This window comes from Mus caroli, chromosome 7, assembly GCF_900094665.2.
Source record: "Mus caroli chromosome 7, CAROLI_EIJ_v1.1, whole genome shotgun sequence".
NCBI classification, from domain to species: domain Eukaryota; kingdom Metazoa; phylum Chordata; class Mammalia; order Rodentia; family Muridae; genus Mus; species Mus caroli.
The window spans coordinates 18,478,003-18,501,447 of record NC_034576.1 but is presented as its reverse complement, the minus strand read 5'-3'; the positions used below and the strand labels follow the sequence as shown (position 1 = coordinate 18,501,447).

General features: G+C 49.7%; 2 protein-coding genes across 6 annotated transcripts in view; both read right to left on the bottom strand.

Annotated features, from left to right (window-relative positions):
* Positions 1-304, bottom strand: part of Gpr4 (G protein-coupled receptor 4) — an 11,007-nt gene extending 10,703 nt beyond the window's left edge. Inside the window, exon 1 of the mRNA XM_021167955.1 lies at positions 242-304. The gene's annotated coding sequence lies outside the window, so the exon portion shown is untranslated. The remainder of the gene's footprint in view (positions 1-241) is intronic.
* Positions 305-6,676: 6,372 nt separating this feature from the next.
* The window catches only part of Eml2 (EMAP like 2), a 29,558-nt gene continuing 12,789 nt past the window's right edge, over positions 6,677-23,445 (bottom strand). For 4 of the 5 annotated variants that reach the window (XM_021166363.1, XM_029479884.1, XM_029479885.1 and 1 more), the window contains 13 exons: positions 22,195-22,290; positions 21,284-21,418; positions 18,986-19,085; positions 16,987-17,141; positions 16,720-16,845; positions 12,514-12,645; positions 12,134-12,201; positions 11,667-11,755; positions 11,394-11,491; positions 10,724-10,811; positions 10,241-10,336; positions 9,109-9,239; positions 6,678-7,071 (listed from right to left, as the gene is read on the bottom strand). In XM_021166363.1, coding sequence (XP_021022022.1) covers positions 6,946-7,071; positions 9,109-9,239; positions 10,241-10,336; positions 10,724-10,811; positions 11,394-11,491; positions 11,667-11,755; positions 12,134-12,201; positions 12,514-12,645; positions 16,720-16,845; positions 16,987-17,141; positions 18,986-19,085; positions 21,284-21,418; positions 22,195-22,290 — 1,440 coding nt within the window. In that variant the 3' untranslated portion in view covers positions 6,678-6,945. Of the gene's footprint in view, positions 7,072-9,108; positions 9,240-10,240; positions 10,337-10,723; positions 10,812-11,393; positions 11,492-11,666; positions 11,756-12,133; positions 12,202-12,513; positions 12,646-16,719; positions 16,846-16,986; positions 17,142-18,985; positions 19,086-21,283; positions 21,419-22,194; positions 22,291-23,445 lie in introns of all 5 variants that reach the window. The other variant, XM_021166364.2, reaches the window with a different exon arrangement.

Below are 23,445 nucleotides of genomic sequence, written 5' to 3'. Positions count from 1 at the left end.
ACACAGAGAGAGAGAGAGAGAGAGAGAGAGAGAGAGAGAGAGAGAGAGAGAGAGAGAGAGAGAGACCCGGAGGCAGGGGATCTTAGGGACCCCAGTCTCAGGAGGGAGAAGCAGAAAAGATGAGTTCCTCAGAGCCGCGTGGCGGAGAGGGGACGCTGCGGGGAGACTGAGGCAGCGGAGCGGCCACCCAGAGTCTTGGACCTGAGAAGGGGTAGAATGGGAACGGAGGGATAGCACCCACCTGCTCCGCGGCTGGGCTGGGCGACCGGCGTCTCTGACTTGGTCCCGACTCTGCACAGCGCAGGGACCCGGCGGGCGCCCCCGCGGGGCAGGACAGCAGCGACAACCCCTGGCCCGGGGCTGGAGTCGGAACCCAGGCCCCGCCCCAGCCAGGCCCGCCCGCATTAACCCCTCCTCTGCCGCTCCCCTGCACCCCACCGCGTCCCCCCCCCCACACACCCAGGAACTCAAGCCTGGAAATCTCACCTGCTGCTTCAGGGGTACAATCCATTAACTCCTTCCTTACCCTCTCTCCAATTCCACACTTCCGATTTAAGCCTTCTTCTGGGAAGGGGCGCTTAGCTTGGGATCTTTCTTCCTGTTGCTTCCTTCTTTGAAGAGCCCCTTCCCTGCAGGTCACTGTTAATAACCTTCTCCATATCCCTCTATCCCTCTAAGGGACCCAGAACAAAGGGGTTTGTCTCAGCAGACAGGTGATTGCTACTGATGCTGAACTCAATCGCCAGGACCCACACGATGGAAGGAGAGAATGGGATTGTGCAAGTTGTCCTCTGACCTCCGCATTGTCCGGTGCCACACACCTCAGATAGATAAATGTAAAAGTAGCCATGTTAAATGGCGGCCTCTTAAGTATCTGCCTCAGGTATCAGAACCTCAAGTGGAAGGAGCCTTGGGGGTCAGAGTTTAGGCCTTGCCTCTGTTTCTTCCACAGTCAAAGTAGTAAGACACAGTCCTTTTCTCAACCTGTCTCTTGCCACTTTACAGAGAGCATAATGTAAAATCTATAAAAAAAATAAAAATAAAGTATCGTTCTGGGGTACCTGTGCATGCCTGCACTCTCTCAGCGCTTGAGAGGCTGGGACAGGAGGGTAGCTGAGAGTTCTGAGGGCAAAGTGGGCTAATGAAGTTCTATCTTTAAAACGTTTCGACTTGGCTGTCCAGGACACCCTAGTCTGCCCTCTAAAAGCCTGATGTACCCACAGATCGCTTCAACACCTCACTTTGCCAGGACTGTACGTTTCTATCTTTTCCTGATGATCAGCCTCCCTGCTAGCGGGAGGGCCATCCTCAAGTTCAGGTTGATTACTCTTGTGTGTCTGTTGCCTGGAAGTGAAATTCCCATTGTTTTCAGGAAGTGTGCAAAGGTTCCAAAGAGCCGCATTGCCCTCTTTTTATCTCGGTCGGTCACTTCCTGCACAAATTAGTCCTGAGAGGTCATTTATAGACTCAGGGACTTCTGATCCAACAGGAATACAGTCCTCCAAAAACAACAGCAGTGATGGTGTTCACAATTCTAGTTTACACAGTTATTTTATCTTGGCTGAGAAGATAGAACCTATGATCTTACACACACTAGGCAAGAGCCCCACCCCAGTCCTCACTGGGGGATTCTAGGCAGGGGCTCTACCACTGAGCCACGCCCCCAGCCCCTCACTGGGGGATTCTAGGCAGGGGCTCTACCACTGAGCCATGCCCCCAACCCCTCACTGGGGGATTCTAGGCAGGGGCTCTACCACTGAGCCACGCCCCAACCCCTCACTGGGGGATCTTAGGCAGGGGCTCTACCACTGAGCCACGCCCCCAGCCCCTCACTGGGGGATTCTAGGCAGGGGCTCTACCACTGAGCCATGGCCTCAGCACCTCATTGGAGGATTCTAGGAAGGGCTCTGTTATTGAGTATACCGCTCAGTATTGTGTTTGTTGTTTCAGACAAGATTTTATTATGTAACCCTGGCTGATCAGAGATTCAGAGAGATCCACTTTATTCTGTCTCCTTAGTGCTTGGTTCACCATACCCAACTCTTTCTTTGTTTGTTTGTGTATAGTAACATCAATGCCCTTGTGTGAACATGTACACATATGGCTGTGAGGATTTGTGTGTGCATGTATGTGTGTGTATATGCACATAGAAGCCCTTTTAGGTAGTTCCTCTTAGATTTTTTTGTCTAAGATTTTGGTTTAGTTTTGGTTTTGGCTTTTCAAGACAGGGTTTCTCTATGTAGCCCTGGCTGTCTTGGAACTCACTCTAAGAACAGGCTGATCTTGAACTCAGAAATCTGTCTGCTTCTGCCTTCCAAGGGCTGGAATTAAAGGTGTGTGCCAACTCATCTAATTAAAATCCTTGTTTGGGGGCTGGAGAGATGACTCAGCAGTTAAGAGCACTGACTAACTAGTCCTGAGTTCAATTCCCAGCAACCACATGGTGGCTCACAACCATCTGTAGTGGGATCTGATGGCCTCTTCTGGTGTGTCTGAAGATAGCTATAGTGTACTCATATGCATAAAATAAATAAATAAGTTTTTTTTTAAATCCTTGTTTATCATTACTCTGTGTAGGGACATGGGGGAGCTGGATGAGTGTCTTGGCACACATGTGGGATGAGTGTCTTGGCACACATGTGGGATGAGTGTCTTGTATATGTTTGTTCACAAGTATGTCTGTGCACTCTGTGCCTGCAGTACCTGTAGGAGCCAGAAGAGGGAGTCGAGTCCTCTGGAACTGGAGCTACAGATGCTTGTGAGCTGCCATGTAGGTACTGGGAACGGAACCTGGGTCCATTGGAAGGGCAGTCAGCGTTCTTAACAGCTGAGCCATCTCTCCAGCCCCACATCCATGTCCTCATGCTTGGATGGCAAGCACTTTACTGATAGCCGTCATCAGCCATGTTGTCAGTACCCTGTTCTTTCTTTTTTTTCTTTTTCTTTTTTTTTTTTTTTTTTTTTTTTGGTTTTTCGAGACAGGGTTTCTCTGTATAGCCCTGGCTGTCCTGGAACTCAGTTTGTAGACCAGGCTGGCCTCGAACTCAGAAATCAGCCTGCCTCTGCCTCCCAAGTGCTGGAATTAAAGGCGTGCACCACCGCCACACGGCTGTTCTTTCTTTTAACATCGCAGATTAGTTTCCACCCAGTCTACAGCTTCACACCAATCCAACAATTTAGGATGAAAGGGGAGCTGTTGTAGCACTGCTGTGTGGTCTTGGGTAGGTGACCTCACTTCTCTGAACCAGTGAATTCTCTTCTTCCAGGGAACTTAATAGGCATAGGAAATGAGCTAGTTAACCACAAAGCAGGGACACTCACAGCATCAGAGAGTTAAAGGGCAGAGCCAAGGCAAGTGTCATGGAAACCTTACATGTAAATCCCAAGAGATGAGACATGGTTTTACCCAGCCCAGGAGGGCCTTGAACTTCACAGGCAGCTGAGGTTGACCTTGAACTCCTGATCCTCCCTCCTCCATTCCAGATTGTTCGAGTTACAAGTGTGAGCCACCATGGCCTGGTTCTGAAAAGCAAGTCAGAGTGCCCAGTGGTTTGTGTGTGTGTGTGTGGGGGGGAATCGCCCTCTCCTCTAGCGAACCCTAAGTTACCTCAGTGTATTCCAAGTCGTGGCAGGAAAAACACATCTCCTCTCTGAGGATCACTGGGAACATTCACAAAGGCTGGCGCTGACGGTTTGCAGAAGGACAGAGAGACACTGGAGAGGACCTACAGCTATGAGACCATCGCCACCCAAGCCTTCAGGGTGCAAACACAGACCGAGGAACAAAAACTCTTTCTCATCCCTACTCTCAGACTGGAGGGGACAAGGAACTCTGGTTGGGTGCAGGCTATGCACAAGGCAGTTTCTCACGACCCAGCTCAGGGGACACTGAGGGGACAGGGTGGATGGAGAATCACCAGCAATTTTTTCAACTGGCCTTTTAAGGGATAATTTTCCATGCAGATCCAAAGATGACCACAAGGGGACGGCAAAACATTAAGAGCTAACAAGCATTTGTTTCTCTATCTATAGTCTGGGTCCCCTTCCCAGAACTTGGATTGTTGGAATCCATTGGGGGGCTGGGAGGAGGGGGAAGCAGGAAAGAAGGCTTGAGTCAACAATGTCAGAAAACAGGCCTTTAAAAGCCTAGGGAGACTTTGTCTCAACAAAACAAAACAACAACAAACAACTTAGGCGATGTCTTGGAATGGTGGCACACACCTGTGATCCCAGAACTCAGATGGCAGAAGCAGGAGGCTCAGGTTCAACCCCCAGCCACACTGGGATTGGCACACTGTACCCGGCTCTTTACATGGGTGCAGGGGATCTGAACTCAGGACCTCATGCTTGTAAGGTGTTGCCGATTTATTTCTGGGAGGAGACCTAGGCATAGTCTAGCCCTCCTCCCAAGAGCCCAAGACAAACCGAGGCACATGCTACTCAAGTGCACATGGGGAAGGAATGAGGGTTTCCTCTGAGGGGTCTTCCCTAGCCAGCACAGGTGAGGGATCCCCGACGGGGGTATGAGTGCTCCTCCCAACAGGCTACACCAGAAAGGCCTTTACCCAGAGGGGATGATGACGGGGCTCATATATGCATAGATGGAGCCCCACCCCACCCCACCCCACCCTACCCCTCTGTGCATCCACTTGCAGCTTGGACATCACTGCATACCACAGAGGCTAGGGAGTGGCTGAATACTCAGAGGAGGGTCAGAGGAGGGTCTTGTGTCCCAAGGGGGTGTAAACAGTTTTAAAGCCCAGCACAGCAGGATGAAGAGGTGGCTCAGCGGTTAAGAGCTCTTCCAGAGGTCCTGAGTTCAATTCCCAGCAACCACATGGTGGCTCACAACCATCTGGAGTGGAATCCAATGCCCTCTTCTAACGTGCCTGAAGAGAGTGACAGTGTACTCATATACCCAATTAAAAAAAAAATTAAAAGTTTAAAAGCCCAGATGGGATGTTTCTTTTGCAAGGGAACACAGGTGAAGTCCCCAAGATGGCAGCCACTTGTCTCAGAGGACAGTCACTACTGCAGCAAGCACTTTAACAGACTGCACTCTTTGCCCAAGCCCTTTGAGGAAGTTGAATTCAGTAGTCTTTGGATAAGACACACTCAGCTATTCAAACACACTCTAATTGCCACTCGATAAACAGTGGCCAAGTTCCTGCCTCTGACTGAACTGGGCTAGGAGACAGCATGGAAATGACCAAGAATCCTGGCCCTTCCTACCCATGGTCCAGAGAAAGTGAAAGAGACACAGATCTGTCCCCAACAGGTAACACCCAGAGTTGTCAAGGCCTGTGACAGGGGCCGGGAGATAGCTGGAGCCACAAGGGGCTTTATTTGACGTTATTGGGAGGCGATGACACAGGCCAGAACTTCCACCTGGAATGGCTCCTTCTTCACCCTTCTGTGTTAAGGTCTTTCTGTTGCCCCTTCCATGATACCACTTTGGTCTCAGCATCTTCTGAGGCAGGTCTGCCTTTCCATGAGGTAGTGTTGAGGTTGTCTTGGTTTTCACTGTACCCAAAACCATGCACACACATTCACACACACACTTACACACACATGTCTATGCACACATACAAACACACATACACACTTGTGCATACACACACATACACATGTACACAGGCATACACATATACACAGGCATACACACATGAACAAATATGCACACATGCACATACACACATATATACTCATACATGAACACTCATATACACACACATACACACATGCACACCACATAGGAATGCTGCTTCCAAATTTGTTTACTTGTTTGAGTAGTGGAAGGAACATTTGTATCCTGGCCAGACATTGATAGGACAATGCCTTCAGGCCAGTAGGTTGGAAGTTTGGTGGCTTCCTTTCTTTAGTGTGTGTGTGTGTGTGTGCACACGCATGCGCGCACACACGAGCGCCTCTGCAGTGTGAGAAGGCTAGAGGAACATTGTAGACTTATTCAATCCTCCCTTGCATGGGTCCTCAAGCCAACAAGCTTGCCCTGCAAGGCATCGTTAGCTACCGAGCTGCCTCACAAACCCTCTCCAACTTATTTTTTAACTACATTTACTTGCCAGACATGGCTGTGAACACTTTTAATCCCAGCACTCAGGAGGCAGAGGGAGGTGAATCTTGGAATTTGAGGCCAGCCTGGAACATAGAGTTCCAGGACAGCGAGGGCTACACAGGGAGACCTTGTCTCAAAACCCAAAACCGAACAAACAACAAAACAAAAGAAAGTAAGAGAGACTGTCTTAAAGACCAAAGTAGATGGGGCTGGAAGGACGGCTGGCTCTGGGGTTCAGAGCACTTGCTGCTCCAGCAGAGAACTCAGTTCTGTTCCCAGCACTTACCCTGGGCAGCTCACAACTGTTTACAACTCTAAATCCAAGAGACCTAGAGCCCTCTTCTGGCTTCCAAGGGCAGCTGAACACATGTGTAGTCATAGACACACACACTCCTACATAATGTATTTTTTAAAATTACAATAAAATCAATTAAATGTTACTGTAAATTAAAATCTCTTTTTAAAAAATATAGCAGAGAGCAATTGAGGAAGACACCTGATTTTGACCTCTGGCCTCCATAACACACACACAACCACACACACACACACACACACACACACACACACACACCCCAAATAAATAGACCAGACTCCGGACAGCTCAGTGCATAAGTCTGTATTTCTGAATGATATAAAAGAATAAACTTAAAAAAAATACCCCAAACCAAACACCAATGGCTCCCACAAGGCATGGTGGCCCATTCGTCCCACCCCAATAAATAGAGACCTCTGTCTGCTCCCGCCCGCCCCATAACCCCCTCTGCTATAGACATACTCTGGGTATATATTACTGTACTCCGCAATAGACATCTCCCAAAAATAGATCTCAACCCTGCCACAGGACGCTACCCTGGCCCCACACCCCTGCTTCAGGCCACCCGCCACTGCAGCACGCTCGTGTCTTTGCCCCCAGTGGTTAGGGCCATGCTGTCATCCCACAAGAAGGCCACATTAGTCACATGGCTGCTGTGTCCACCGTATTTGTGGCTGAGGGCCTGTTAGAAGGGAAGAAGAGGGAAAAAGAGGTCAGAAGAAAAAAAATACTACCTGGAGACCACTGCTGTTTTCTTCTTTAGTGCCACACATAAACGTGTGTGTGTGCGTGTGTGAGTGTATGTTGTGTATGTGTTTGTGCGTGTGTGCATGTGTGTGTGCGCTGTATAGTCCAGGTTATCCTAAAGCTCACGAAGCCCTTGCTTCATTTTGATTTAATTAATTTGTTTGTTTATTTATGGTTTTGGTTTTTGGAGACAGGGTCTCCCTATGCAGCATTGGCTGGGTATCCTAGAACTCCCTTTGTATAGCAGGCTGGCTTTGAACTTACAAAGATCTGCCTGCCTCTGCTTCCTGAGTGCTGAGATTGAAGGCATGCGCCACTACGATCTGACTTGATTTTAATTTTTAATTACATGTATATATGTGTGTCAGAGTATAGGCTTGTACAGTTGCCCATGGAGGCCAGAAGAAGGTGTTGGATCTCCCGGAGCTGAATATAAGTCAGCCCCGTGATGTGGATGCTGGGACTTGAACTCAGGTCCTCTAGATGAACAGTGCATTCTCTTAACTGCTGAGCCATCTCTCCAGACACCCCTCCCTTCTTGTGTAGGCGTGTGTGTACATGGATGCGCAAGTACCACAGAGCAAATGTGGAGGTCAGAAGACAACGCATAAGGGTTGGTTCTCTCCCTCCCTCTGCTATGAAGATTTTGAGGATTGAATTTCAGCCGTTAGGTTTGGCAGTGAGCACATTTACCTGCTGAAGATATGGCTCAGTGATAGAGCCCCTGCCTAGAATCCCCCAGTGAGGGACTGGGGGCATGGCTCAGTGGTAGAGCCCCTGCCTAGGATCCCCCAGTGAGGGTCTGGGGGCGTGGCTCAGTGGTAGAGCCCCTGCCTAGAATCCCCCAGTGAGGGGCTGGGGGCGTGGCTCAGGGGTAGAGCCCCTGCCCAGAATCCCCCAGTGAGGGGCTGGGGGCGTGGCTCAGGAATAGAGTCTTTGCCTAGTGCACAAAGACTCTATTCCGTCTTCAGCGCTGAAGATAAAGGACAGATAAAACTTGTAAGACCTGGCTTCACTGAACAGGTTACCAATTAAAAGTGGGCTGTGGCGATTCTCCCATGGGGAGACTGTGCCCACACTCAGTATGGCTTACTTTCCTCTTCTTTTTCTTGAAGGCCAAACTTAGACTCTACAGTCTTTCTTTTGAGTGCCTCTCCCTTAACCCTCATGCTTAAGTTACAGGTTAAGAACATCGACTGCTCTGACAGAGGTCTTGAGTTCAATTCCTAGCAACAACATGGTAGCTCACAACCATCTGTAAGGGGTCTGATGCCCTCTTCTGGTGGGTCTGAAGAGAGCAATGGTGTACTCATATGCATAAAATCTTCATTAAATCCTAGCCACGTTGGGTGTGGCAAGGAGCAGACTCTTCCAGCCTGGGGCAACTCCTCTCAATAGCCACCTGGCTCTGTAAAAAATTGGCCTTTGTTCTGGGCCCATAGGGGAATCCTGGGTGCTGGGAATGCAAACCCTGAGCCCTATAGTCATACACCCAGCTTAGTGAGGACAGTGGCCTCTCAGATCTTATTTGTCCAAGCACACAGTAAGTGCTCATTTAATGCTTGTAAAAGGGGAGTATGCAATAACCCCAGAGCTATGGGTTTCATCTCTGAACCCTGGGAAAGACCCCGTGCCATGAAGACATCCTATAGCTGTGGGGAAACTACAGTTCTGAGAAGAGTAAGTAAGATGAACAACAGCAAAAGGCTAGGAAGGCAGCTGAGAGGGCAGAAAAGCACTGGGCTCCATCGCTGGCAACACATAAACGTGGGCTGATGGCGCACATCTATAATCCTAGCTCTGGGGAGGCAGAGGCAGGGGGTTGGTGGGAATTGAACATCCTTGGCTATAGCAGGACTTTGAAGCAAACCTGCACTATTTGAGACCCTCTTCCAAAAATAAAACATATATCCCCACAAAGGAGTGAATAGGCCTCCAATCCCACACCCTTAGGCTCTCCAGAGAGACTCACTCTAGGCTGACAGCAGGGGTAGCTGAACAGGTGCACTTTGCCAAAGTCGTCAGCAGAAACCAGCAACTTCCCATCATGAGAGCGGGCCACAGCATTGATGTCTGTGCCATCTGCTCCCTCGGGCCAGATCCCTGTATACATGACAAGAGAAATGATAAAAATGTGCTTGGAAGCCAGGCATAGTGGAAGGAAAAGAAAAAAGTTGAAGACCTCCCTGGGTAACTTATGGAGGTGTGTCTCAAAAAGTTGAAAGAAAGAAAGAAAGAAAGAAAGAAAGAAAGAAAGAAAGAAAGAAAGAAAGAAAGAAAGAGAGAAAGAGACAGGAAGGAAGGAAGGAAGGAAGGAAGGAAGGAAGGAAGGAAGGAAGGAAGGAAGGAAAAAGCAGGAGTTATAGTTCAATGGTGGAGTCCTTGCCTAGAATCCCCCAGTGAGAGGCTGGGGGCGTGGCTCAATGGTAGAGTCCCTGCCTAGAATCCCCCAGTGAGAGGCTGGGGGCGTGGCTCAGTGGTAGAGCCCCTGCCTAGAATCCCCCAGTGAGGGGCTGGGGCGTGGCTCAGTGGTAGAGCCTCTGCCTAGAATCCCCCAGTGAGGGGCTGGGGATGTGGCTTGATCCTCCACACCCCAGCTTAAATGGCTCTCATTCTAGGAGGTCCTCCCTAATTTCTTCAAAGAGTTGTCCCAACACCCCTTCTCTAGGGCTACTTCACCTTTGTCAGCTACTCCCTATGTGGGTCACACTGTTTGGAGAGAGGTTACTGTCCTCATTTGAGCTCCAGAAAAGCAGACCCGAGACTATCATGATCACCACTATATTCCAGCACCGCCTAGGCCAATGGTGCTCATGCAGCTAGTGACAATGGCTTGGGGACCTGAGGGAACAGGTAACTTGGAGGGGCTTTGCGTGGAGCTCTCTGAGTCAGGTGCCTCCCATGAATTTAGTTTCATTTTAAGCTCTGAGGGACTTTAGAGGTAATTTCCCTCTGTCCTTCCTCTCCTGCTAGTACCATCCAAACAATTATAGAGTGCATTCCCGGCCTGGAAGCCACCAATATAAGACTATGGAAATCACAAGTCAAGGTTATTTCTCAAGAGTTCCGGTCCTCAGTGGAACCTTCCCCATCCCAGAACTTACCAAACACTCCAAAACCCAACACACAAGTAGCGGTCGCCCATTCCACATTTCTCACGGTGTCTGCACTGGTGATCTGCTTACAGGTGACGGGGTCCCCTGGGGCAGACAATCAGGAGAGATGTTAAGGGCCTGAGGGACTACCTAACTAGCCAATCTATTTCCCAGCACTGAGGTTCAAGACATTCAAGACAGAGGGGTTGAAGGTCCCTGACTTATTTCTGTCTCCCTGGACCAGCTGAAGGCTAGATTTTGGGTGCTGACAGGCTAAAACCTGAGCTGGGTATATTTGCATAAAAGCCCTGCTGTCCATTCATCAAAGCCAAAGGGAACTAATAGGGTGCGCCAGGAAAGCAATCACATAGCTAGAGATTGCAGTTTCAAATCAGATCAGTTTGGACTAGCTCAAGGAACAGAGAGCTGTATGCAAATCACATGCAAATAAGCGACAGAAGAAAGGAAACTGGCTAGTGTCAGAGAACTCACAGTACAGAATCTCGTAGTCTCCAGAGTTGGTGACAAAGCAGGTGCTGTCCTGGGCCCAATCCAGGTGGGTGATAAAACTGGAATGGCCCTGCAGGGGATGCAAGGGTCACTTAGAGCATAGGAGAAGGCTGAGCCAGGGAAAGGGGATGGATTAAATCAAGATTAGGAGGCAAAATACACAGAGTGGGAACACATTGGACTAGAGGGAAGGATACACAGGCCTTCGGAGGGTGGGGGCGGGGCCAGACTACCAAGGGCGGGTGGGGGTGTGGCAGACTGTGATGGGCGGGGCCGACAAAAGAGTTTAGAAGACAAAGGCAATTTAGAACAAGTGGGCAGAACTCCACACAAGGGGCGAGTTTTGAATGCGAGGGGCGGGGCTACACAGAGGTGCTCTTGGGATGGGAGGGTTAGGTTTAGAATGCAGGGCCGGGGCTACAAATGGGGACGGGGCTTGGAAGGTGAAGGTTGAGGCTACACGAAGGGGTGGCTTAGAACACAGTAAGGGATGAGGATGGGGGCCGACTGAGACGCCTTGACATAGTCAGGGCAAGAAAAAAAAATCAGCTGCATTCTAAAGCTGTGGCTGGCTCCCTTGTGGTAGAAAAAGTTAATTTTGCACCTCACTGGGCGGGGTGGTGGCGCGGGCTGGGGACCACTGCCCACTCACCGAGCACTTGCCCAGGCGGCTGACCTTGCGGCCACCCTGGTCCACCGTGTACACGTACACCAAGTTGTCGTGGGAGCCCACAGCCAGGTACGCCCCGTCTGGGGAGGGGGAGGGGCTATGAGGAAGCACCCAGACCCCGCCCCTCCCCCACAGTCCCCGCCTCCCTCCATGACTAGACCCCCCCCATGGGGGGGCCTGTAGCCCCTCACCCCCCAGCCTGTACTGCTGAACCTCAGTCCCCAAGGCCCTGCCTCCTCAGGACCCCAGGCCTACCTGGTGAAAAGCTGACCACGGAGATCTGCTCATTGCCATCTGTGTGGATAGCCACCAGGTCACGGGTGTCTGTGTCCAGTAGCAGCCACCTTAAAGGAGAAGGCATAATGGGAGGGAAGGATGAACTGCTGTTGATGCGGTGCCTGAAGGAGTGCCTTCCAAATGCAGGATTGAGAGGGTGGAGCCAGACTACCAAGGTGGAGCCACACAGTGAGGAAGGAGTGAGGCCAGGCTGTGTGACAGGCTGAGATGAACACCACCTACCCTCCACTCCCAGCCCGCTTCATCTCTCACCTCATCCCGCTTAGAAGCCTATGGCAATAAACAGGTTGGCAAAGACCCACGGGGGGGGGGGGGTAGGGGGGAAGGTCTTTGAATACAAGGGGTGGGGTGGCCTTTAGGATTGAAGCAGCAGGTTTAGAAATGCTGGGGCCTCAAAGGGCAGTGAGAGATTAGGAGAGTAGTACCTGCCGGTCACTGTGCCCACCGCTAGGACGGAGCCACTCGGGTGGAAGCCAGCCGAACGGGCAGGGTCCTGGGAAGGAAAGGAAAAGAGCTGGGGTCCCAAGTCCAACTAGGTACTCCCCAGGTCAGAACCAGTTCCTAGCATGGCCTGAGGTCCTCTCCGATGCCTTACAGAAACCACCAGAAGCCATTCCCATTTCTTGGGTATGCTAACCTAAGAGAATCTTATTCTGCTGGGAATTGAACTACGGACCTCTGGAAGAGCAGTCAGTGCTCTCCCCAGCCCCAAGAGAGCACGTGCAGCTTCCACCTGCTGTGCTGAGGCCTGAGGTGTGAAGTGCAGCCATTTCTCAGAAGCCTGCACCTGCATCGCAGCCCATACCTCGATGCTCCTGCTCCACACTGGCTGGTGGGTCTCCGAACTCCACAGATGCACCAGCTTATCCTGCCCACAGGTCACAAACTGCGCCCTGCTAGGATGTGTGGCCAGGCCCCACAGCTCTTCCACATGTCCCTGCAGGAAGGAGAGAAGGAAGGTGATGGGAAGGACACACTCTGTAGCAACCCAGGCAAGCACCTGGGCATGTATGTGTATATATGTGTGTGAATGTTGTGTATTTGAGTGCGTGTGTATGTGTGAGTGTGTATGTATGTGCGTGAGTGTGTGTGTGTATGTGTTTGCACACACACCTGAGCACAGTAGTAAGAGGTCAGTGTTCATTATTTCTCCCCCTTGTCCCCCCTCCCCCCTTTTTTTGGTTTTTCAAGACAAGGTTTCTCTGTGTAGCCCTGGCTGTCCCGGAACTCACTCTGTAGACCAGGCTGGCCTCAAACTCAGAAATCCACCTGCCTTTGCCTCCCAAGTGCTGGGATTAAAGGCGTGCGCCACCACTGCCTGGCCCGTGTTCCCTTTTTTATTTACACTTATTCTGTGGGTGTCTGGCTGTGTGGGTGCATTGTCAAGGACTTCAATGTGGACATCAAATGACAACTTGAGAGTTAGGTCTCTCCTTCCACCGTGTAGTTTCCAGGAGTTGAACCCTGCCATTAGGCTTGGTGGCAAGCACCTTTACCCCGAGCCATCTCACTGGTCCCTGCTCTATTATTGTTATGAGACAGGGTCTCTCCCTACACCTAGAACACACCAACTTGGGTAGACAGGCAGGCTGCAAGCCTGTCTCAGCCTCTCCAGTTTGGGGTTCCAGGGATGCTGCCACACATGTCCAGCTCTTACACATGGGTTCTGGGAAATCAAGCCCAGGGCCTTATGTTTCTACAGGAAGAGCTTTACCTGTTGAGCCATGTTCCTAGCCTTGATTATTTTGGGATATAGCTTCCCTTCCTTGTTAAGGTTAGACTGGAACTCATAGAAATATTCCTGCTTCAGTGTCCTGACTGCTAAGATTACAGGTATACCACCATGTCCTGCTTGGAGCCTCAGTTTTGTGTTTATAAAATGGGGCCAAATACCACATGTTCCTCAGAGCATTGTGGTGCTCCATCAGACATGAATGGGAAGTGCTAAACAAAAAGGCAGGCACAGGGGCACAAACCCAGCTCTCAGGATGTGGAGGCAGGAGGATGAGGATTTCAAAGTTATCCTTAGACAGCTAGTTCAGGGCCAGCCTGAGCGACATAATACCTGTCTCAAAGGCCAAAAAAAAAAAAAAAAAAAAAGGACTAAAAAGGTTGCAAAAATAGCTCAATGGTAGAGCCCCTGCCTAGAATCCCCCAGTGAGGGGCTGGAGGTGTGGCTCAGTGGTAGAGCCCTGTCTAGAATCCCCCAGTGAGGGGCTGGGGCGTGGTTCAATGGTAGAGTCCCTGCCTAGAATCCCCTAGTGAGGGCCTGGGGGCGTGGCTCAATTCTCAGCATTAAACCAATGAATGAACAAACTGGTCAGTGGTGGTGCACACCCTCCCTTAATCCCAGCACAGAGGCAGGAGGATCTCTGTGAGTTTGAGGCCAGCCTGCCAGGACTACATAGAGAAACCTTGTTTTTAAAAGCCAAAAAAAGAAAAAAGGAAAGCAGTGAATGGCAAACACAGGCCAGCTTAAAGAAGGTTCTCAGAGAATGACAGTCACTAGGAATCATTGGCCCTGAAAATAGTACTGTGTTGTTCATCAATAACTACAGTTACAGGCAGTAATTTATATTATGATTGATATTCGGTTATATGTGTGCTACATATATCACTAGTATAATAATACAGCTAGGTATGGTGGCTCATGGCTGAGCGCTAGGAAAGAGTAGGGCAGGATTGTGAATTTGAAAGCCAGCTTGGACTATCTAGAAAGATCCTGCCTCAAAGCAACAAAAATAAATAAATAAATATTCATAGAGGTTATTAAGGTTCTCTCAAGTCCTGCTAGCCAAGCCAGATGTGGCGCCACAGAGCTATGAGTCCCGCAGGAGACTCTGCCACACGCTCAAAGCTACGCTTGCTATACAGCAAGTACTAGCCTAGCCACAGATACACATGAGACTCCGTCTCAAGGAACCAAACAAAAACCAATAAATGACTGAAGAGAAAGCTTGGGGCTGGCAGGAAGGCTTGGTGGGTAAGAGCATCGATTGCATTGGTGGTGGTGGCGCACGTCTTTAATCCCAGTACTCAGGAGGCAAAAGCAGGCAGACCTCTGAGTTCCAGGCCAGTCTGGTCTACAGAGCGAGTTCCAGGACAACCTGGGCTACACAGAGAAATCTTGTCTCGGAAACCCAAACAAACAAACAAACCAAGAATCAAAAGAGCACAGGGTACTCTTTCAAAGGCCCCTGGTTGTATTCCTGTAGGGTGGCTCTCACAATCACCGGGAGCTCCAGCTCCAAGGGATCTGACGCCCTCTTCTGGCCAATATAGGCATTGCACATGTGTGGTTCACAGGCAAAACACCCACACATTAATTTAATAATAATAATAATCAATTCTGGGCTGGTGAGATGGCTCAGTGGGTAAGAGCACCCGACTGCTCTTCCAAAGGTCCAGAGTTCAAATCCCAGCAACCACATGGTGGCTAACAACCATCCGTAACGAGATCTGGCGCCCTTTTCTGCAGTGTCTGAAGACAGTTACAGTGTACTTACATATAATAAATAAATAAATCTTTAAAAAAAATAATCAATTCTGCTGGTCTTGCTTTCCTCTATCTTTTAAACTTTTAAAAAAGATTTATCTACTTATTTTATTTATGTCAGTACACTGAAGCTATTTTTAGACATCCCAGAAGAGGGCATTTGATTCCATTACAGACGGTTGTGAGCCATGATGTGGTTGCTAGGATTTGAACTCAGGACCTCTGGAAGAGCAGTCAGTGCTCTTAACCGCTGAGCCATCTCTCCAGCCCTCCTCTATCTTTTGGGGTGTGGTCACCCTCAGGTATTCATTTGAGAAGGGCTTCTTGTGTCTCTGTCTCCTCCATGCTGGGATTACAGGTACACATCACACACCCAGCGGTCAACATTGGTTCTGCACTGTAAGCTCAGGCAAATGTCTGCTAGGCAAATGCTTTACCGACTGAGTGACCGCCCCAGCCCCATCTTTCCTCTGTCTTCTTAAAGACACCAAGGCCAGAGTGGCAGCTAAATGCAACAGCACAGATTTTAGCTAGACTTGCAGAGGGAGAAAAGCAAGGATCAGATAAAGAAAGGTGACCATTGAGCGGGAGGACCAAGACACTGGGAGCTACTCCCCAGCCTCAGACACCAGTCTCAATGGTATGCTATGATGAAATGACTCAAATCCTCACAAAACCTAACGCAGTCACTCTCCCTGTCTCATGGACACAGAGAGGTAACTCACTTGCCCAGTATCACACAGCTAAGGAGCCACAGGGTTGAGATTTCCAAAAAGCTAGCCAAGTCTCAAACTCCAAGTTCCAAACTACTATGCTACACTGCCCCCAGCTAGCTTGGTTTTTAACTGAATATGGCACACTGGTGAGGGAGGACTGGACATTTTAGTTGCAAGGAGAAATCAGAGCCAAGTGTGGCAGTGTCCATCTGTAATCCAAGTGCTTGGGAGGTAGAGACAGGAGGATCAGGAGTTCATGGCCAGGCTTGGCTCCCTTGTGGGTTTCAGGAGCAGCCTGGGTTACATGAGATCCAAATCTCAAAGAGTAAAAAAAGAAAAAGAAAGAAAAACGAAAATTCGGAAAAGGATGGGCAAGAGAGGAGCAAAGTAATAAAGTCAGCCAAGCCCATAAGGCCTTCTAAGATCCGTGGAGTTGGGGTGTAGAACTTGCGGGAGACTGACAATTTGCAAGGACACTTACCAGCAAAATATGAGGATGCTATCCCCAATGAGATCAGCAGGGGGCAGTCTATTTGGGTGCAGGGGTGCTGGGGACTCACTTTAGTAGGCAGTAACCCTTTCGGGGAGTTTCAGGCAACTTGGGAGGTCCGAAGTGAAGACAGATAACGGGAAGGATGTGGGGTTTCCCAGGCCAGGAAGAAAGGCAGGGATGTAAACAGGAAGAGAAAGAAATGGAGGCGTGGTAACAGGGATGACAGTGGTGATGGTGGTGGTGATGAGGAGAAAGCGGTACATTTAGGGGTGGAATGAGAACTGGGCGGGGGGGGGCAGTACTCACCTGGACAAGCAGCGAAAAACCTGTGTGCACTGAGCCTAGCAAGATGGAGTTACGGGTGGTCCCCACGTACAGTGTGTCTCCCCGGCCCTCTGCCACGGTGCGTACTGGGCCGAAGTCCTCTGGGACCTGAGTGGGTAGAGGTGTGTGTAGGATACATGTGAGGGGGGTGGGATGACGCGTGGTCGGGGAAAGGCCAGAGTTAGGAGCCCTGTAGAGTAGCAGCTTGGTCAGGATTCTACAGGGCCATCCCACATTCCCAGTCCTCACCTCCACCTCCTGCACCTTGCTGTAGTCCGAACCCCAGAGGACCACCCTACGATCGCGGCCCCCTCCAGACACCAGCGTCCCGTCCCGCAGGGCGCAGAGAGCAAACACGCCACCATCATGGGCTCCTTGAACTTCCTGGGTGATGCGGTTTCCACCTGCAAGGAGATCAGGGGTGGGAGTTGGCGTGGGGAGGCTGTTCCCTTTACTGAACCCTGTGAGGACCTAAAGCCACATCCACCTGTTCATTCACCTTTCTATGTCTCTCTTGGTCTTGAACACACTACCCATCCATCGCCCAGCATCCATGGACACATCCCCTCTCCACATCCCTTTATCCCCTCTCCACTGAGTCGTCTGAACTCATACCGACCCACTTGTCCTTTGACTAATCCACTTATGCACGTCTCCATGGCTTCTTCCACTCACCCATCCATCTCCCCATTTACCACTCGTCAGTTCTCCTGCCATCTCTTTATTTATCTGCTCATCTTTCTACCGATCCATGTATCCATCTCTCATCCATCGACTCATTCAGCCATCTAATAGTCTATCAGTCGGTTCTTTCCCACTTCCTTCTGTCCACCTGCCTCCCATACATCCATCTACATTTTTCTATTTAATGATCTATTTAAGAATCCTTCCTTTCACCTCCCCATTCATTCATCTGTTCATCTACCAATTGATCCTTAAATTAATCTACCCTACCACCTCACCCACCCACCCATTCATCCGTTGGTCCAGCAATCCATCTTGCCAGTGTTCCATCTATCCATCTCCAGCCATCCCTCCATCCCTCTCCCCTAATCCACTCATACAGACATTCACTCATTTCCCATCCATTCATGCAGTGCTCCGTCTATCCATCCACCCATTCACAAATCCACGCATTTATTTATCCATCCTTTTACCCACTCTCCCATTCATACATAAATCCACCCATTCTTCTACCCAGTTATTCACACAACACACTGGCTACAGTTGAGTCATTTCACACATTTATACTGGGGCCTCAGTTTCTGGTGTGAAGCTAACGGAGGACAAAGGCTGCGGGAACCAAGAATGACTACAGAGTCAGAGATGCCTGAGCTGAGGCTTCTCAAGGTGCTGGAACTGCAGAATAAGAATTTATCTTAAGGGCGCAGTGTTAAGAGCACTTGTTGCTCTGGCAGAGGACCTGGGTTCAGACCCTAACACTAACAAGGTTGCTCACAACCATGTAGCTCTCCAGTCCCACTGGATCTGGTGCCCTCTTCTGGCCTGTGTGAGCACTGCATGCACACGGTGCACACACATACATGCAGGCACAACACTCATACGCATAAAAGTAAATAAATACTTTTAGATTTCCTTTTCTTAAAACTATGTGGACATGTGCATGTGTATGTTTGGGCGTGTGTACATGAGTGCAGGTGACTGCAGAAGCCAGAGGAGTTAAATGCCCTGGAGCAGGAGCTGCAAGTCATCTGACACAGTTGCTGGGTAGCAAACTCTCGTCCTCTGGAAGAGCAGAATGTTCTCTTAGCCACCTACCCATCTCTCCAAATGTTAAAAAAAGGAAGAAACAGGAAAAAAATTTACCCTACCATGATGCCAGAAGCTCAGTGGTTACAGTGCTTGACAAGCAAGTATGATCATCAGAATTTGGATCCCCAGAGCATACGTAAACGCCCAGCCTTGGAGGGCAGAGACAGGGTCCTTAGAGTAAGCTGGCTGGTGTGGGCTAATTATATCGGTAAGCTCTGGGTTTGATTGAGAGGCCTGCCACAGTGAATAAGGTGGAGCAGTAACTGTGAGCCACTTGACAGTCACTCCCAACCTTCACACAGACACACAGACAGGAGTGTGCGCACACACACACACACACACGAAAGAGAGGAGAAATTTGTCCTACAGTGACATGGATTCCACCTGAGCATGGTTACAGGAAGGAAGAGACTTGGACAGCCAAGGTGTTTGAAAAGATGGAGGTCAGAGTCCAAACTAATGTACTGACACTAACCTTTGCCCCAGACATAGAGGTTCCCCCCAGAGTCTCCAGTGACCACGTCGCCACCTTCCAGGAAGGTCACACACAGCACGTACTTTGGTTTCTCGTGTTTCTATAGTACAGAAAGAGAGAGGAAGGAAGGTGTCAGAGAGTGACACTGAAGCAGGTAGCCTTGTGCAAATCATAGGCATCCAGGGCTTTTGGTCCAGGGACACCCCTGTGGTTTGGGGGGGGAGACCCCATAAGGAATATCTGCCTTTCCCCTCCCAACCCCCCTCCTGAAAGACTCAGGCCACCTGGGACAAACCTCTTGCCCCTCCTCTTTGTGCCCCCACTTCTCTGCCAGTTCTGTCTTCAGTTCTCTTTGCTTCTCCCTGCCTAAGGCACATGGTTTCCAGAGTTTAGGCTACATCTCCCTCTGTGCCTCAAGCCCTCAATGCTGCCCTTTGAGCTGAGAAGAGTAGAGAACCGTCCCTAAAGTGGGCATGTGCCCACCCTCCTGGGTCCTTTACCTCCTGTTCTGGCTCCATGTGAATGTGCATGTCTGGGTGCACACACATGTGCACTTACATGGAGGCCAGAGGACAACCATGGTGGCATTTCATGGAAGAAATCCACCTTGGGCTCTCTCTCTCTCTCTCTCTCTCTCTCTCTCTGACACAGGAGTCTTATTATGTATCCCAGGCTGGCCTTGAAGTCACAGAGATTTGCTGCCTTGACCTCCCAAGTGCTGGGTGTGGGCCACGTGTGCATCACAATGCCTGGTATGTTGATTTGCTTTGTTTTTTTTAAATTTGTTACACTTCTTATTTATTCTGTACACTTATGTGTTATACGTGTATGTGTGGACAGTTGTGGGAGTCAGTTCTCTCCTTCCTGTGTGTGTCCCAGGGATTGAACTCAGGTCCTCCGCCTTGGTGGCAGGCACTTTTAACTGCTGAGCCATTCTGCTTACCTAAATATTGTTTGTTTTTACTTTCATTTTTAAAAAAGTGTGTGCATGTGTGTGTCTGTGTGCATGTGTGTGTGTGTGTCTGTGTGCATGTGTGTGTGTGTCCGTGTGCGTGTGTGTGTGTGTGTCTGTGTGTGTGTGTGTCTGTGTCTGTGTGTGTCTGTGTGCATGTGTGTGTGTGTGTGTGTGTCTGTGTGCATGTGTGTCTGTGTGTGTGTGTGTGTCTGTGTCTGTGTGTGTGTGTGTGTCTGTGAGTACAGGTGCCTGCAGAAGCTAGAAGTGGGTTTGGGATCCTGGGTGCTGCCTGATGTGGGTGTTGGGAACTGAACTTGGGTTCATCATCTCTGGCTCTCCTCATCTCGCTTTTGAGACAAGGTCTCACTAGGATTTGGGGCTGCCAAGTAGGCTCGGTTGGCAGGCCAACAGGCCAAGGATCTGTCTGTCTCCATCTCCCCAGTGCTGGCATGATAAGCACATGTCCTGTTCCCTGGCTTGTAGTAAGTGTGTGTGCTGTGTGTTCATGTATGTGCTATTGTGTATATGCTAAGTGTGTTTATGTGGGTGTGTTATGTGTGTTCATGTGTACGGATGGGTGTGCTATCGTGTTCATGTGTGAGCATGTATGCATGCTAAGTATGTTTGTTTGTGTGTATGCATGCTATGTGTGTTTGTTGTGTGTTATGTGTTATTGTGTTCATAAGCATGTATGTATGTATGCTAAAAGTGTTTGTGTGTTTGTTGTATATGCTATGTGTGTTTGTTGTATATGGGGGTGTGCTATTGTGTTCATGTGTGAGCATGTATGCGTGCTAAGTGTGTTGTGTGTTATGTGTGTTCATGTGCATGGGGGTGTGCTACTGTGTTCATATGTGTGCATGCATGCACATGTGCAGTGGATATCAGATGTCTTCCTTGAATGTTCTTCACATATTTTGACTAAGGCAGGCTCTCTCGTTGGACCTGGAGTTTACAGAGGGTTACAGTGTCCCACCACGCTCCCTTGGTTGGTGATTGGAACTCCAGTCCTCATGCATGCAGGGAAGTTCCTTATTTAGAGCCATCTCCCTGGCCCGCCTCTCCCTGCGGCCTGTCTCTGTGAATCTCCATATCATTCGGGCAATGCTGGTCACTGAGCATTCCCCATCTGCCTGGAGCTCCCGTGTTCTCTCACCCCCTGGATCCTCACAGGTCAGAGTTCAGCAGAATCTTCCTTCATACAGATGAGGAAACAGGCCCGGCATTAACAGCTCGGTATTCCCATACCTCCAAAGCCCTGGAGCCCTCTGGACTGCCCACCCCCACCGGGTGTCCCTCTTTGGCCCTCAAGGTCAGTCTGTCCACAGATCTCTGGCACTCACCTCGAACAGGCCCTGCCGCTTGCTCAGACTGCCTCCCTCCAGGCTCCAGAAGTAGATGTGGGATTTGCCACAGGTTATCAGCAGGCTGGGATCGGTGGGGTGGAAGGTGGCCACCAGCACTGCCTCATTAGAGCACTTTGAGGGAGTCAGGACAGACACTGAATGAGGATCTCAAAGTCACCAGGACTACCATAGCCAACCCACCCCACACAAGACCACCCCAAACAGCCTGCTTGCAGGAGCAGGGAGGATACCGGCGGGCCCCTTTGGGAGTTCCTAGTCTGTGTTATTCACTGTGCCGAGCACTTTAGAAAACTCATCGAATCCCCATTGCCCACTGGGAGATACTAAGGTCCATTAGTGCTTTCTATCATAGATGAGGTTCAGAGAAGGAAAACACTTGCCTGAAGCTACACAGCTATTTAACACCTGTGTCCAGGATCAAGTTCACAAACATTTAATTCCAGGACAGCTCCTGTCCTCTTATCCTTTTCTTAAGAGGGGCCCCTGATCTAGAATCAAGTTTCTTGCTCTCAGCTTGGGCATGTGATCTTGGGCAAACCACTTATCTCAGGATCGATCATGCCTCCTTCCCCATCCAACCCCTGATGACTCTTACTAAGCAGCCTGACTGTGCCGGAACTCACTATGTAGACAAGACTACACCTAATTGTGCTGAGCCTGGTCCACCCACATTATACCCAACCTCTCCACCTCCCGTGAGGAAGACACCATTACTGATCTCATTTCCATCAGGAGGCAATTGAGGCTCACAGCATGGAAGCCATTTGCCCAGACATCCAGCAGATAATGCCAAAGCCCGCATTTAAGTTCAAGTCTGGCTGCAGATTCCTAACCATACAGTGCAGCATGCCCCGGGAGGACACCTGTAGGGCAGCAAGCCAACCTACCTTGCTATCCACCACTTTGCTCTCCTTGGCCCAGTCCCACACAGAGAGCACATGATCGTTGGATTCGTCCACTGCACATAGCAGGTTGCCCCCATTCTGTGGAACACAGAGAGGTGGGTTAGGATATGTTTCCCCACATCCCACTCTAACCTATTCACCACACCTGCCTATTCACAAGCAAGACATATGAAGCACATTTGATGGGTCAGTACTGATTGCCAGCTTGGTCACAACCTAGAATCATCTAGGAATCGAGGTACCGTGGGCAGCACCATCCCCTAGGCAAGCAAGTGTCAATGAGGGACTGTGAGCAGCACCATCCCTTCAGCAGGGGACTATGGACAGTACCATCCTCTAGGCAGTGGATTGTGGGCAGCACCATCCCCTAGGCAAGCAGGTGTCAATGAGGGACTGTGGGCAGTACCATCCCCTAGGCAGTGGACTGTGGGCAGCACCATCCCCTAGGCAGGGAATGTGAACTGTGCAAAGATAGGAAAAGTTAACTGAGAGCTAGCATATGCCCATGCTTTAATTCATTGCTCTCCACTCCTGACTGTGGAAGTAATGTACTAGGTGCTTCAATCTCCTTGGCTTTCCATTGTTTTTTAAGTTACTTTTTTCAGGTTATTATATCATAGCATCAAGAAATAAAAGGGGCTGGAGAGATGGCTCAGAGGCTAAGAGCACTGCATGCTCTTGCAGAGGTCCTGAGTTCAATTCCCAGCAACCACATGGTGGCTCATAGCCGTCTACGGTGAAGTCTGGGGCACTCTTCTAACCTGCAAGCATACATGCAGGCAGAACACTGTATAATAAATAAATAAATAAATAAATAAATAAATAAATAAATAAATAAATCTTTAATAAAAATATGAGATGAAAGTAAGTCAGGCGGTGGTGCACACCTTTGATCCCAGCGCTTGGGAAGCAGAGGCAGGCAGAGCTCTGTAAGTTTGGGTCCAGCATGGTCTACAGAGCAAATTCCAGGGCAACCAGGGTTACACGAACAAACCCTGTCTTGAAAAACGAAAAGAATAGGGGCTGGAGAAATGGGTTAGTGGATAAGAGCACTGACTGCTCTTCCAGAGGTCCTGAGTTCAATTCCCAGCAACCACATGGTGGCTCACAACTATCTGTAATGGGATCTGATGCCCTCTTCTGGTGTGTCTGAAGACAGCAACAATGTATTCATACATAAAAATAAACAAATGTTCCTTTAAAAAAGAAAAGGGAAGGGAAGGGAAGGGAAGG